Raw genomic sequence first — 15,886 nt, 5'->3', positions numbered from 1 at the left:
AAAGGGGAAACAAAAGTCTGATTTTACCAAACCGCCAAGGATGAAGAAGACCATAAACAGCCGTCCCAAGGTGGTTTTTGCATAGACATCCCCATAGCCCACTGTGGACATTGTCACCATCAGCAAATAGACACATTCCCAATAGGAAAGTGACTGGGAATTCTGGAAGTTTTCCCAAGGATCCCCTGAGTTTTCCACCTAAAAGGGAGTTGGGATGAGAGGGAATGAAAAAAGAAAACTGTTTCATAAAGGTTTGTTAAATGCAGCCACAAGTGCTCATGTATTTGTCCTTGTTGAGTCACACAATACTGCATATTCATGAAGATTATATTCTTTCTACATTGAGCTTAGGGCACCATCTAGCGGTAAGACCGTTTGTTGCACCATTCAGTTGCTGTACACATGTTCAAATGTACAAAGTACACAATATTAAGTCAAATTGTGTCACTTTAATAACTCAGAACTGGGTAGATTGTCACTTGACTGGTATGTTTCTTCACATGCTGGGACACCCAGTCTGAATGTTCATTTCCTGCTCACTCACTGAATGAAGTAAATATGTTTATTTGTACAGGGAATAGATGAGAGAATGAGGGTGTAAATGAAGACACAGCCAGTCAGTTGTACATTGATGAGGTGTTTTTTTTTACAGTGAACTGATTGACTCAGGTTACTGGAATTGGTGCTCGGACAGGAATCAGGATCATTGTATTGGTGCACTTTAGGAGAGACCTTTCATTATAATAATGCATCCTTTAATCCTTTAGTTAACTAATTCTTAGACAATAATTAATATGGTTATAGACTTTGTGTCTAGTGTGATTTTTGAGTTACAGTGTCAGTTCCCTTCCTTACTTACTTGCTCAATAATCACTGGGCTCCCCCCAACTTCCCCAGCTCCTAACTTACCAAATGTATGAATCCAGCAGCTGTGAGCCATGTGCTTATGAAGATGGAACACAGGTTCACCAGCTTGATGGAATTGCTAGATAGAAGAAAAACGACAAATAAGCTCAAAGTCGTTAAAACACAATCAGAAACAAAATGAGATTCATGAGCCCGACGAGATTCAGAATAACCGTTAGAGCCAGAAGACACGAGGTGGGATTTAAACTGAATAATAAATAAATAAATAAAATCATTGTGGAAGGAAACGTAAAATACCAATGACCGGATGAGACTTAAACATATAAAGCACTTTATTTTTAAATGTATCGTAAAATTTAGATTCCTCGTAAACAAAACTCAAGGCATGCACATGAGAGATGAATGGATGGATGGATGAATGAATGAATGAATGAATGAGCCAGGCATTATTCTTACCTTGTTTTTAAGATATTCAAAAACTGTAAGATTTCTGAGAACTGTATCAAGCGTAGTGCTCTCAGGAATCTTAAACCTGACAGAAAAAAAAGACAAAAGCATTAAAGGGACATAAACTAACATTGATTTCACATCACGTCTACATTCACATGTTTGTTTTCAGGGAGGTGGTTTCTGAAACAAATCTGGATGGGCAGCAGGGAAATATTTAGCTCAGCAGCTGTGAAGACAGAGTGGACAACATTCAGACAGATGAAAATGCTATGGAGTCACACAAAGACGTGAAAGAAACACTTTATTCGAGAATGTGTTGGAATTATTTATGGTTTTACACAAGTGACGAGGAGCGTCGTGTGGCCTACTTTACACGAGCCTCAGCATGTATTAAAGAGCGGATTACACTGCAGAACAATGCAACACCTGCCTCATTGTCTTTTTACATAACATGCATGTTCCCATGAAATGTACGCGTGATCGGCTCTGCGCCTGTGTGTGCCAGTTTGTCTGGCAAAAAGCGAATTGTATACAGTACCATCAAACATTTAACACAGGGGCTAACCCAACACGTTTCACTGAGCAGTCAAGTCTAATCAAGAATCAATACCCTTACCCCAGGAGAGAATGTGGTGTAAGCAGGACAACACAGAGGTATATAGTCCCGTTTGCCTTTCCTTCTCTCCTTGTCGACAATGGCCTCGTCTCACCCTGTACCCATTCTGAAAAAGATCACCGCAAGACTTCTTCCGCCTCCACGTCTCTTGGATTGTCACCAAATTAGCGTCACAGTGTGTACGCCGGTACACAAGCAGTTTGGGAGGAATCATTGTTTTAGGCTAAATGCCGTCCAAGGAATTCCTTTTTCTTCTTCCACAGTATAAAATGAAAAATCAGGGAGCCAAAATTTCAAAAGCGTATCATGGAGAAGACATAATTCCTAGTGAATATTTAAATAAAAATCAAACTCAAAATTCAAATCAAATTCAAGTCAACGGCTGCTGCTGCTAGGCTAGATCTCAACTGATTGACGGATTGCCTCGGAGGCGGAGTAAATGTCAGCTCTAAAACAGTTGGGATATTATTTTTTTGGTACGGCGCCTATAATCCTTATAACCCAAAGAGATTTATCTTCCTCATGTCCCTTTTAGTGCTTTGCTCTTAACCCTTGTGAAGGTTTGTCTCTATCAACACGTCACAGCTGTGGCAAAACTGCTTTGGCCTCAAAATCTGAACGCTGTTGGGGATTAACATGAAGATGAAATTAAATAATACAGAACAAAAACATGATTGTCTTGTTTCCAGCGGGAGGTTTTAGGCAACACCTTGCTGTCAATCATATTTGTATGATTTTCCTTTTACACCTAAAAGTGAATTGACTAGTAGGGTCTCAGAGATTTCACCCTCTCTCATATTAAATCTTTCTGTGAACTTAAAAATTAATGCCAGCAAGGAGTGACGACAGGAACGTGTGTAGCCTTGTTTTCATTTGCATAATTCCACATTTCCTATCCTTCGCTATGACTTCAAGTCTTACCCTGGGAGCAAGGGTAAATAATTTAAGACATGGTCGGACAACACTTCTGGATGTGTGTCCCTGAAGAAAATATGGTCTGTAAAGTGGCAACGTCCATTGAGTTCTGTAGTATAAATGTGTGGCGTGAACCCATAATAGTATCGTAGTTAAAGCATTGTAACAAGTGGGGACGCAAATCAAAGAAGATTAAAGTGCTCCAAGTCAGTACGTCTCACCAGGCATACAGTAAAGCAAACGTGTGTTTGTGCACGCATGTGCTGAAAAGCTCAATGAAATTCTGTTCACTTGTGTCACGTGTTCGTGTTTGTGAAAATCTCTTTCCCACACATGCTAAAGCCTCTTGCACACGCAAGCGTCAGTCGACCAGATGCCCATTCAAAAAGGGCTTTTCTGGTCTGCGCCCGCTCTTACTTCATTGAGGATTTGCGAGGCAGAGCGCGGCCTCGCTGTCACGTGTCCTGGCAGAGGACAGGAACCTTTTATCAATCAGCGAGCAGAGATGGTTTATCTGGGATAATACTGTCAGTCAGACAGATTAGATTATGGAACACCAAGAGACGCTTTGCACACACACACGGACCGACACGCACAGCTGCCGGACACAACACCAGTCCTTTATGGACATCCATGTTGGATAGACATAATGTTTATATTTATCATCAATGATAGATGTATTGTGTGACTGTAACTAGGTAGAACTCAATTCACACACATGCAAAGCAAATACAAGAAGAGGATGGCGCCCCCTCAATGTACACGAATGTGCTTGTGATCATGTCAGGTACTTAAAGCCTCTCAGCAGCAAAACACCAGGGATCATCAAGAGTACAGCAACACACCACTAGGAGGCAGCAGCAGATTAGCGTGGAAGTCACCCCTGGGGGGGCGACGCCAGTGTTACACATTCTCAATGTCAGAATGTTAACGTTTCAGTTATTGCCACAAAATCTGAAGCATCAAATACAACCACGTCCACTGTATCTTAATATCTGAATGAATTCATATAGTGAATGAACTATACTAGATTGAACATATCAATGGACTGCTCTGGTACGCAAAATCGAGTACTTTAGTTGCACACCAGTCTCCTCTTAATCAATGTCAAATTTGCAGAGGAAGAGCGGATATAACTTGAAATGCACACAGCATATGCTTCCTCAAGTGGGTAAGGGCACCACCATACAAAGCAGGGCAGGACCCCCATTAGTGCACCTCCACCACAGCTACAACAGTCTTCTCATGAGCAGAGCTGAACGGGTCAGCCCAGAGGTACTGGAATTATGATGTATTACATTGGCCATGGTGAGTATTCCATAGCAGTGAATGGAAATAAAAAGATGGGCTCACCCAGGGAATAAGGGGTCACGATACATTCTTTACAACCACCACGGGATCCTCTTACAAAGGCTGTTAAGAATGAGTATAAACACTTAAACTGAAAGCAGTACCAATTATGGACTGGTCTATCGATCACTATGGAAACCATCACGTTGTCAACCACAGAGGTGAATGAAGACACGAGGCGTGACGGTTATATGTTGGGGTTTTCCGATTAATTGGGACCATTTTCTGTTCATGCAGAATATAGAAAGCGAACCCTGATTCCCGTCTGTCCTACTCAGAGCTTGACTGTTAGCATACTCTTTGAGTGTCCCATTAGTGATCAGGCAGATCACCTGCCTTTTAGGGTACAATATGTGCTACTGCAGAGCGACACTTAATTTTAGAACCGAGGTTTTACAAAACCTTATGTAGCCTGGAACAGATCGACATTATCATCACGAGTAAATATACACATATGCACTGCCGTACTTCTGTAAGTATACCGTGCTGTGGCTACATACCGTTTACTTATCTATGAAAATCTAAACTTTCTTTGGTGCGTGAATTAGGTCACCTAAAACCATGTATCAATCAACCATGCAAAAATACACCTTAAGATTCTCTAAATAGTAATAAAAGAAATACATCTGAGGTCTAATCTAAGGCATCTTTCAAAAGTCATAAATGTACACTCAGTTGTATTTTCTGTAAAACATCTTTGATCATCAACCACAGTTGCAGGATATTTAATGATCACAGGTAATTATTCCATGCAGAATGTCAGGGAGCAGTCAGACCGCTATTTCACAGTCTTTCATCATCCTCACCAAGGCTCTGACACAACAGATTTCTCGAGGTGAGACGAGGACACCGTGCATCATGAATGTCAGGAATCATGTTACTTGACTTCATTACAGAGCTTCAGAAAACTTCATCACCCACCTAGAAACAAGGACATGCGTGTGTGGCAGAGGACAGAGCCTTTGGCATCCCAAAATGTCTGATAGTATATAGAGTGTGTGCCTGTTTATTGTCATGTACTGGTAATTAAAAAAACAATATGGTTTTATTTTAACGAGCTTGGCCATCATTTCTTTCAGTTACAATAACACTGCCGTAGCTAAAATAACTGATCTGGGAACTGTGCACACTGATGCAATGAAGTTTTAATCAATAAACTGACTAATCCTCACTACTCTATTCTAAATTTGGGTTTTTAATCCAGTCTCTTACTTGAAGGTGGCATGGATGAAATGTTCAAATTAATCCCAGATTGCAAGAAAACTGAAGCAGCAGTCGACCTTACTAAATTACCGTAGGCTAATTTTGGGATTGGCAGTGAATCAGCATATACAACAGTAGGACCTTGATGCTAAATCAATTATTAATTGTATTTGTTACAGCTGTGTTAATCCTCAGGATGTAAAAATGTCAATAAAAGCATCTGCAGTGATACAAAAAAAATCTAGAGCACAGACAAAAAAGACTAAAGAAGACAAAAGCATTGAAGAAAGAAAAGCATTGTTTTAGCTTCATATTCTGACATATTCCTGTTTGTTTTCCGTTTCTTCTTTCGTATTTAAAGAAATAGCTTTGGATTCTGATTTAACCACAATGACGAGCCAACATTATGCTCATAATGAGATTAAACATCCAGCTGAGTGTCTGAGATGAGCACGTTATTGTATGTGGTCTGAATGCCTGGGCAGCAGTGCACAAAAAAGGAATAGACCAACACAAAGCAATGCTCTGAATGCACTGAGAAAAGTAGGTCATTACATCATTTGGGGTGTTTTCCTCTCCGCTCATGCATGAGTTTGTGTGTATTGGTGTGCATATGCTTTCCTATGTGCGTATGGGGATAAGACAATGCTTTTGTGTGTGCGTTTTTTTGGTGTGAGAGTGAAGGATCCCATTAGATGGCACTTATAAACTGCTGAGAGGTATTCCAGGTGCAACGCCTCAACGGGGCAATTACCAGTAAGCCTAAAGCTTCAGCACACACACCGATTCACACAAACTGCAGCCCAATTCCGAGTCACTTTCCCTTCCAATTGCACGTCCACTCTTCTGTGTCTGAGCTCCCTGAAAGTTCAGAGGAACTCTGCTCTGTCACCTCCAATGAAGAGAGAAAGTTGACAGAGGCCCAGAGCAAGAAACCCTCAGAGACACACTGGCAGTAATAGGGAGATGGAAGAGGGATTTGGAGGACGTGAGAGCAATCGGAGTGATAAGCAGAGGGATGGCATGTGAGGACAGCGGGCATAAAACGATCGTAGAAAAAAAAAAAGAGCTGCAGAATGGAAGATTTAAGAGAAAGTGGCTTTAAAGCACACGAAAAGACAAGAGAATGGATTTATGGAACAGACTGAGCAAGAACTATTGAAAGCTAGAAAATGTGTGTCTGAGCATGAAGCTGCCTGGAATGAAACCCCAGAAAGCCAGCCCACTTACCAAGCCAGCTTCTGTTCAAGTAGACAGAGACAAACACGGGAGGAACAGTGAAGAAGTCGACCACCGAGTTGACCTCCAGCCAGAACCACAGCTTATCATTGGCTGCTATAAACTGTCAGAAGAAACAGGGATGCTATCAAAATGAGAATCTCATTTCATCATTAAACAGCACAGCATGCAGCATGTTCCTAAATGTTACTTCTTAAAAAAAGACAGCACAAAAGTGTACCAACTTACTCGCAGGCCAAAGTAGAGAAGGAAGAAGACGTTGAAGGCCATATCAATCTGTAATGTAAAGTCTTTGTAGAAGTTCTGGCAGGATTCTATAGGACTGTGAAACACATGGAGAGAAAGAAAGGGAAAAAAAAAGCATTAGCACAGGGTCAAACAGAAGCGAACTAGTCTTTTTATTTTAACACAGGAATCTCAGCATAGCTCACCATATCAAAATGAGATAATAATCCCATTTTCGATGAAGATGGGCTTATTATTAGAACTAGTAATAACTTTTCCTTCACCCCTTCATAACAGGGTAATCATATTTTCATTTTGTAAAATCTTTCCCCAGTCATGCACCGATAACCGACATCCAGATCTTTTCTCAAAAACCCCTTCCATGGTAACGGCGACTGTCCAGGTCAGATGATCCCCACCAATGCTCGGCATCTAAAAGGAATCCTAGCCAGCAAAGATTCTCTATCATTCCTCAGAAAACTGCTTTCTGTGGATGTAAATTTATATGACTATTGCAAACAGAATTTTTATTAACAATTGTGATTTGTCATTGACGTTCAGCAAATGTCTGCAACATCCTCTCTTTTCCCGAGGTGATCATAAACCACATTTAGATGTAACAGCTGAAATTGAACAGAACCTGGAAGTTATTGTGATAAGCCCATCAAGCACAAAGAAATAATTCAACATCCGTCAAAGAAAAACTTTCCTGCAGATCTTTCCTCAAAGGAGATGTGACGGTTGTCTCTGCTTACCAGAGTGCATCAGCCGAGTGCTGATTCAAAAAAGGTGAATGATGACAAACGAGTTGGTGCTGTTTAATCTGTCACATGATCTGTCTTCATGTTTACTTTGTGATGATAAACCATTACCTCATGGACGCTCTCAACAAAAGCATCAGTAAGCAGTGTGCACACCACATTATTCACAGAGTCATGGCCCTATGGCCCTATTTGTTCCAAAATAATGACAAAATCACATTGTGGGAAACACATGAATATCCATTATTAGTCGGGCCCACAATATGGGAGCTTAAAGATTGTGTGACTCCAGGGGGAACACACACAAGGGCCTTATTAGAGTATGTAGATCCAAGTCTTGTACATGCAAAGAAATCGAAAGATAAAAATAAACATCTAAGTACTACATACAGTACTTGTATGCATGGAACCCATTAAGGCAGGGTGTAGAACCTGTGCCATGGAGGGCGGAGACACTCCAGGTTTTCTTTCCAACCATCTCTCCAGCAGCTGATCTCACTAATGAGTTCCTTCTCTCAAATTGAAGGATGTGTTGATAATTAAAATCACTTGCTTGAGTGACTGGCTGGAAGGAAAACCTCGGCCCTCCACGGCACAGGTTCGACTTCCCTTAATGATTAAGGGAACAGCGTGAGATACGGAATGTAGAGTTTAGAGGTTGAGAAGTGAGGCTTAATTATCTTCCAGTTAACATCAAACATTATATCGCATGTTGAGCCAGAATGAACGACTGTGTGCTGAGATGTCATAGAAGATGAATTGTTAGAAAGACGATGATCCAATTCATAACTCATGACTTGTGCGTGTTTTGTTTTGTTTTTTAAGAAATATCCTCAAGATTGATGGGATTTTAAATATGATCTGAAACCCAACCCTGGTCCACGGCCAAGATATGTCAGGTTTACAGAAAAAGTTAAAGAAAAGAGAAGAAAATAATAAATTAGAGGTTTGGTTTAAAGACGTTTTCTCATACGTGCCATACTGCTTTTAACAGGTTCCAATTCCCTGAAGGAGCAAACATTGATCTAAGCCTCTATGCAATTCCTAACCACAACCCTAATGAGGATGTCATGAATCACACTTACAGCATGGGCGACGCGTGCACAATGTCCAATCGCTGACACTAATTAAACCGAGTGCCCCCAAAAAAAGAACCTTTGTGCAAGAGAATGCACACAAAAACGCATGAATATACAAACTCACATCACATACACAAACAGATGGTGCACACAAGAGACATAATTTGGAGTGGCCACTGTATCATTCCCCCTTGGGCCCAACTATGGCCTAATTCTGAGTAAACGCTCATCTGCGGTCACGTGGCCCAAACATTCTCAGCATCACAGACAACGCGTGGCAGCGCAGCACAAGGGGCTCACTCGTGCATTCAATTTGAATGGAATTTATCATTGTAAGATACCACAATTGCTTCACTTTAACTCATTCATTACTTGATGTGAAAGGGTAGCGCTAATTTAATTGATGGGGAAATTCATCGGGAAAGCCCATGATCAGCAGGGTGGAAGAGTTTCACGCATTCAATTAGTGTGAAGCTCATAATAACGGCAGCTGAAGAAGGAAATCTAATATATGTAGAGACTTTATTATTGTTTTATTATTCTGATTAAAAATGCATAATTTGGCGCACCTTGTACACGCATTACAGTTATGTGAAGTATTTATTGTGGTACTCCTGTCGCTACAACCTCAAAGTAGTTTTTCTAACTCACCAAAGCTTCAAAACAGTTGCAAACGTTCCAATAAGAATTTTGAAGAAATTTGCTTCTTTTACCAGATTACTTTGTTACGATCTGGTTTATAGTTTAAATCAACCATTGCTCTGACAAAAAAAAAAGAGATGCGCATCCAGCAGAGCAGCTTTTAACTGATCTAATGAAGTAATAATAATAGAACGACCAATTAATAAAATAAATAAAGATTAAACTTTGATGTGCATCTCCATGAAACTGGTAGGACCTGTGCAGCCAAAAACTGCACAGCAACCCATCGACAAAGACAGAAATCAAATGGAGCCAAAATCAAAATCATAGCTCCGTTACCATAATTTGACGTTACAGGAATTGCAATGGAACACATTTATGCCTGGTGCAGCCCCATTATTTGACTGTTTGATCAAGATCCACTTATTTGTTCCATAGAACTTGAAAAAGAATGCTAAACAATGTTAAAGAAAGAGAAGAAAAATCCCTGTTCCATCCCATAGTTCAAATCTGTGCCAACATCTAACATGGTCCATTCTGCCCCAAGACTGAATGGAAATCCATTCAGTAGTTTGATACGTAATCCTGCTGAAAAGCCAAACATCAACGAACAAGCAAACAGACACGGGAAAACATAACCTCCCTGGCAGAGGCAATGAGACGGGAATAGATCTACGTTGAGTAGAGCTGTGACTCATCACCTGCACAGAGACAGCTCAATAGTGAGCCATCTTTCACTGCTAACATTTCAGCAGCATCTCCAAACAATGCCTTTCTTTCGTATTAATTTAAAGCAGCACTTTTCAATAATTTTATAAGAACAGTTGGAACAAATTATGCGAGGTTTACTCGACAACAAACCTTACAAATCTGTCATTTAACACACAAGATTACATTTTAGCTTCTTTCAGTTCATTGTCTTGGTTTCACTGGCACTAACATACACGCCTCTCATCACATTCCCTAGAACAGTTATACCCTGAAAGAAGGTTGCAGGGCATGTACCGTATGTCTATTTCAGGAAACGTTTCCGTCCTCTTACTAGAAAACAAAATCACAGAGGTGAAAATAATTTTTTTATAAGGGCGAAGAAGTATGTTGATGGTTTTGTTCTAAAAATAGCCATAAACACCTTCAGTCAGTCAGCAAGAGCCTGCTGTTGGTTGGTTTAAACATGACCTTGGCTCGCTGCAAGTGCAACTGCAATGACCACACATTGCTGACTGTTTGACTAATACCAATACTGACAGCTCATCTGAGTCACTTTTAGTATGTAACAAATGCCTTATTGCTCTCGTGAGCTCATAAGCATCTCCATTTGTCAGAATTCAAATCGTCCTATTGATCAACATACAACCTGAAGAGTCATGTGAATGGGGCTTGAATGGCTGTTGATGTATTTCTCCCCAGGATAGGTTACATGTGAGGGACAGATAATAGGGATTGATGAAGCTGAAAGAAGGCCAGGTTAGTGTTTAGATGATGGATTTAGGGCAGCTACTAAAATAAGAAGCACTTGGGTACTTCCAAGGGTAATGGGCAAATTAAACCTCCCCAAGGAGGCTTAAAATAGATAAAACAAATGTGTCATCCCAGTGCAAATGCATTGTTTCTCACTTCAAGCATTCCCTCCACACAGACATGATTTATTTTAGTGTGTTAGAAGTCTGCAACTGAAAATAGTACAAACTCAAACAAAGACACAACTTCATATATGGGAACATGCAATGCTAAGAAGAAATGAATGAAGTAAATGGCTAAATTGTAAGGACAGCCATGTGGAAAAAGTGAGCTGCGTTTCTGTGTGAAAGGAGCATCACAGTTTATTATCTTATCCAGAAGACAAGGTCAAGACATCATACCACCTCCACACCTCCTTTAAATTTCCCCATTAACGAATAAGGACTCAAAAATGTCCATTAAATCTCAAATTAATCATTTCTTACAATTTTCTCAAATGTTGTAGAAAAAAAGTGCGGCAATGACGTTCCACGTTTTGTCTTCTTCAATAGCAAATGCTATTATGTTAAGAATGAAGTCTTCTCTAAAGATGAGGGCAAAAATATAAAATCATAAAATAAAAATTTGCCTTTGAAAATCTTCAGCTCTTTGTGAAACACCTTCTGGTTTTAAATCGGAAGCCATTTGAGGATGGTGTCAAACTCGAATGAAGTTTACACGGACTCTCTAATCTTTACAGAAATCCAGAGGATCCATGCATCCCAATAAGAAGAGGCACCCACCAGTCACAATTTCCATCAGGCTTGTCTCAGTGTTCAGCCATCTCTCACTTTACCCCATTAATTAGTTATAAGGCACTGTTTCTGTTTTCAGCACTGACACTGATCACACGCACTAATAATAGAATTACGGACATGGACCATTACCTACTAAATAGGCCTACTAACTACAGACAGAGTCGTATTTGTGTGTCTACACGCGTGGGGTTTCTGCAAGTTAACGTGACTGTGCAAGTGTGTGCATGCCATAGTCTGCACCGGAGGCAGAGACAGATCGAAGGAGGAGAGAAATAGAAACAGAAGTGGGGCAGGAACAAGGGCATCCCCTTTAAGAGACTTTGTCCTATATTTCCTTCCATTTATTTCAAGGGAGCACAGAGAAAGGAGAAGAGATAATGGAGGTGGGATGAGCCAAGGTATTAGAGCAGAGTCAGATGTGTCACAGAACGTTACCAAAACAGCATCAGTTTGGGAAGGAGAGTCGGCTGCGAAGGAACTGCAGGAGGAAAGTCTTATTCATAACTAGATGTGGGACAGAGCTGTAGATAAGCATTTTTAAGAGGATCATCTGTTTATTCTGACAGTGGTGTTACATAATCATGCCCATTCATAAAGAAAACGGGCTTCTCAACAACAGCATCGTTGCCAAGACAACGACTGGTAAGCTCTGTGCTCAACTAAAACGCCTTTTATTTTTATTTTTTTCTATGTTCTTCTGTGTTTTGCTGCTTTTTTATGGATTTGGCTGGCAGAGTTCCAGCCTGGAAAGCCCCACCTGTCAACAGCTCCAGGGAGACCGGAGCCTATTCACAAAATAGGTGCCGTTTCTTCAGCATTTTACACTGTGCGTGTGTGTGTGTGAGGAGGGGGGGGGGTTATTGTCCTTGCCCTAAGGGGCTACCCTGCTTCACTGAGGTAGAAATAAATGCACATCATGTAGCTCCAGACTCCCAAGGTCAAACCTACATGGACTTATTCCTTATTCTCCAGCCCTTCACCGTTACATCCAACGGCCGGAATGACACTTCGGACGCAAACGATTCAGCCAGAATGGCTCGGATGTCTGTTCCCGTAATGTTTGCTAGGGTAATTAATTACTGCTGTTAACAGGATGGCCTGGGAATTTAGGCTCATAGATTTCCATGGTTATTAACATTTAGTTGTGATGAAGCTAGTTGGAGAGAAGGTCATCTTTAGAGCATTTTTAGCATTTCAGTATGCGGGTATGAATATGAGTCAGAGCACTTACGCATGCAGCGAATACAAATTGAATCCCACACACACAATAATCAGAGGCGGCTTATTCGTCACCGTTTGTGTCCTTGAGGAGAAAGAAAATGAATCAACACAAATGCAAATTAAAAGGAAAACTTTTGAGATCTGGGCCCTGCACTACATTTCAGCTTGAGGCTATAGTGCCATTTACTTGTTGGAATTTTTTTACTTTTATTATTAGGACTCATTTGTCCATGTTTAGTTTAGTTTTATACTCCTCCGGAGAGGATGTGCACACGCAAGTGACAGGCTTGAGCTAATCACCATGATGAGGACAGAGCAGGCCTCATCTTAATGGGAGCAGAGAGAGATCGGGGCAATACCTCAGGGAGGCCAACTCTCATAGAAGCACATTGAATGAGGCTAACTATGAACTATGATGGGGAACTATTACCAAGAGAGAAATGACACCTCTGCAGAGACACTAAAACAAAGCTTCAACTATTCTACCTTTGTTGTAGCACAGGCTTGAGCTTATTGTATGGTACATCTCTACCACCCTCTTCATGCGATAAGCATAGCTTATTGATTTATTTATTACAATACATTTATCTCTTCAATTTTTCCAATAAAAATGTGTTTGATGTAAAAACCAGAAGGGAACAACAATTTGGATAAAGAGAATATAAGCATTTTTATTCATTGATGAATTGCAGCCTTAAATCACTTTTAGCTGCCAGGATGACATTGAGAAAGTTGTTTTACATTGCAGTGTTCACATAGGTGGTCCAATTTTCTTATTTCTCAAGTGCCCGTCCTTTCAAATTCCTCTAGGATGGTCCCGTGCAACTCATCTGGTCTATTAGATTAGTTTAAATAAAAGACCACAAATGTTGCGCTGCAGTGCCCATCTAAAAGTAGTACATACCTATTTCATTATCACACTGCCAATCCAAGTGGTCAGGAACACAGAATTTTGCTGCCTCTGCCAGCTGCTGTTTATTTATACCACTATGGTCTAATACAATACCAGGAAAACAAATAAAATGTTCCCCTTAAATGTACAGTTTGGATCTGAATTGCATGAAAGTAACGGCAGAGGTTATGAGACAGATGCTAGGCCTGCAATCTGTTTATGGGTGACTGCCAGCCAAGGACACACACACACACACACACATAGAAAGAGCTCCACAACACATAATGTACGATATCTGCCTGTCCCTGTTGCCATGGAAACTGACAGGCCTCTCATTGAAAAATCCTCAGATGCAGATGTGTGTGTGTGGGTGTGGGTGTGTGTACACTATGTGTTCACATCGCTGCTTGTGAGTACTTGTGTGGGGTTCTGAATATGTGCATTTGCATTTCAGAGATTGCAGCATTTGGAGGTGAGTAAGGATTCATGTGTACCATTCAGTACCGTTGTGTCATTCACATGTAGTATGCAGACCAGCCAAAATGCAAAGGTCACTTCATCTAGATTTCATCATCAGTACACCAATCAAGTCACCAAATCGATACTTACTCTGAGGAGTCGATAAAGTATATCCCAAGGGCCCCAATGCTGAGAGCAAACACGAGAACCACCTGAGGAGAGAAAGAAAGACGAAAATTAGATTCAGAGTGGCAACAGCTTTGCATCTCTGATAATTAATGCGCTCTGTAGTAAATAAAGTCTTGTGTTCAGTTAGGGGAGACACAATAGGCAAAAGTAATTACAGCGCCTGTAATTAAAACAGCAACTCGCCTCCTGTAGGTTGCAGAATGGCATTTTCAAAAAGCATACAGTGAATAATGAATGCTCGCCTTCATGTCAGCCAATAGAATGCTACTGAATGCAGGCAGAGGGAAGCAGAGGAAGCGCCATCATAGGAAGCAAAGAAAGGACACGCATTTGTATGCTTGACTGCACACTGGAGCAGCAACAATGAATGCAGGGAGCATTTAGACAGACTCTCCCAATGCATTCATGTCATTGTGGCAAGCCGCCACAGCATCAGCTTCCCACACCACATATGAAACATCTACGTTTTGAGCTTTCCGCTTGTTTTTACTTTCTCACAAACATGAAATATGTCTTAAATACAAATTCATGGGCAGGTTGCAAGACAGCCAGCAATTTGTATTTGTTAGTATTTTTTCGTGTTCCTTATTTGTCTCAGAAAACAGTTAATATATTAGCTAGTCGACAAGCTCTCATCACTCTTTGCCGGTCGACAGACTCTGCAGGGAGAGACGAGAAGAGGGCGAGAGATTCTGCAGCATTACGTCACTCCCTCCTATAAATGTACGAGCTGGAGTGCAGCCCCTCTTCTTCGATGTGTGCCAAAATGAAATAAAGCATATTAAATACGATTCTAAGCAAGCACATTCACAGAAAGGACAGGCATGTGTAAGCTCAACTGTATGACAAATGTAGGGAGCGTTGAGATTGGGTTTTCCCATGAAATCTGTTTTTCATGTGCCCTCAAATGCTACTTGTGCCATTATTGTAAGCTTCTAAGTGCATCTGGTTGGTTATATTATTTTAACTTGAATAATTACAGAAAACAACATACGGAGAACAATTTTTACATTTCTTTGTTGCTCGTCTGGGCCCACAAGCTTCCTCTTGTTCCACATCCCAAAAATATGGAGAGAAGAAAATGTCTGCTTTCACCTCACTGTCACCACTGTCCTCATAATCAACTTCACAACAGCTGACTAATGTGTAAATGCTCAGTGCTTCCCCGCCTGCTATCTTTCCCCACATTCAGGCATCTGACAAAGGAAGCCCACTATCCTTGTTGATTGTGCCTTCATTATTGATGATGGGGGCTCGATTACTGTCATGCGATGGTCCTTTGGATTGATCCACGCATTGTGACTGAGGCACTGAGTAAACACACCATACCCTTGCATTTTTAATAGTTTTGCTGCCTGAATGGAGAACAAAGGCAACACTTGTTGACCGGGGCTGGAATGACTTTACAAGCTGAAGACACATAGGATGCTCCACACAAAGGAGATGAGGAGACGGTTCGAGATTAATCTCACTGATAGCATCAGACCTTTTTAATGAGAGGCCCTGCACAGGTCTGATCA

General features: G+C 40.9%; 1 protein-coding gene across 1 annotated transcript in view; it reads right to left on the bottom strand.

The window, feature by feature from the left end:
- LOC137895773 (calcium-activated potassium channel subunit alpha-1a) overlaps window positions 1-15,886 on the bottom strand; it is a 108,536-nt gene that overhangs the window by 45,649 nt on the left and 47,001 nt on the right. The window contains exons 3-8 of the mRNA XM_068741283.1: window positions 14,328-14,389; window positions 6,869-6,962; window positions 6,632-6,743; window positions 1,324-1,399; window positions 910-985; window positions 28-198 (exon numbers count right to left, since the gene is read on the bottom strand). Coding sequence (XP_068597384.1) covers window positions 28-198; window positions 910-985; window positions 1,324-1,399; window positions 6,632-6,743; window positions 6,869-6,962; window positions 14,328-14,389 — 591 coding nt within the window. The remainder of the gene's footprint in view (window positions 1-27; window positions 199-909; window positions 986-1,323; window positions 1,400-6,631; window positions 6,744-6,868; window positions 6,963-14,327; window positions 14,390-15,886) is intronic.

Source organism: Brachionichthys hirsutus, chromosome 7 (genome assembly GCF_040956055.1).
Source record: "Brachionichthys hirsutus isolate HB-005 chromosome 7, CSIRO-AGI_Bhir_v1, whole genome shotgun sequence".
Classification (NCBI taxonomy): Eukaryota; Metazoa; Chordata; class Actinopteri; order Lophiiformes; family Brachionichthyidae; genus Brachionichthys; species Brachionichthys hirsutus.
Note: the sequence above shows the minus strand (reverse complement) of the source record. Positions and strands in the feature narration are given on the sequence as shown.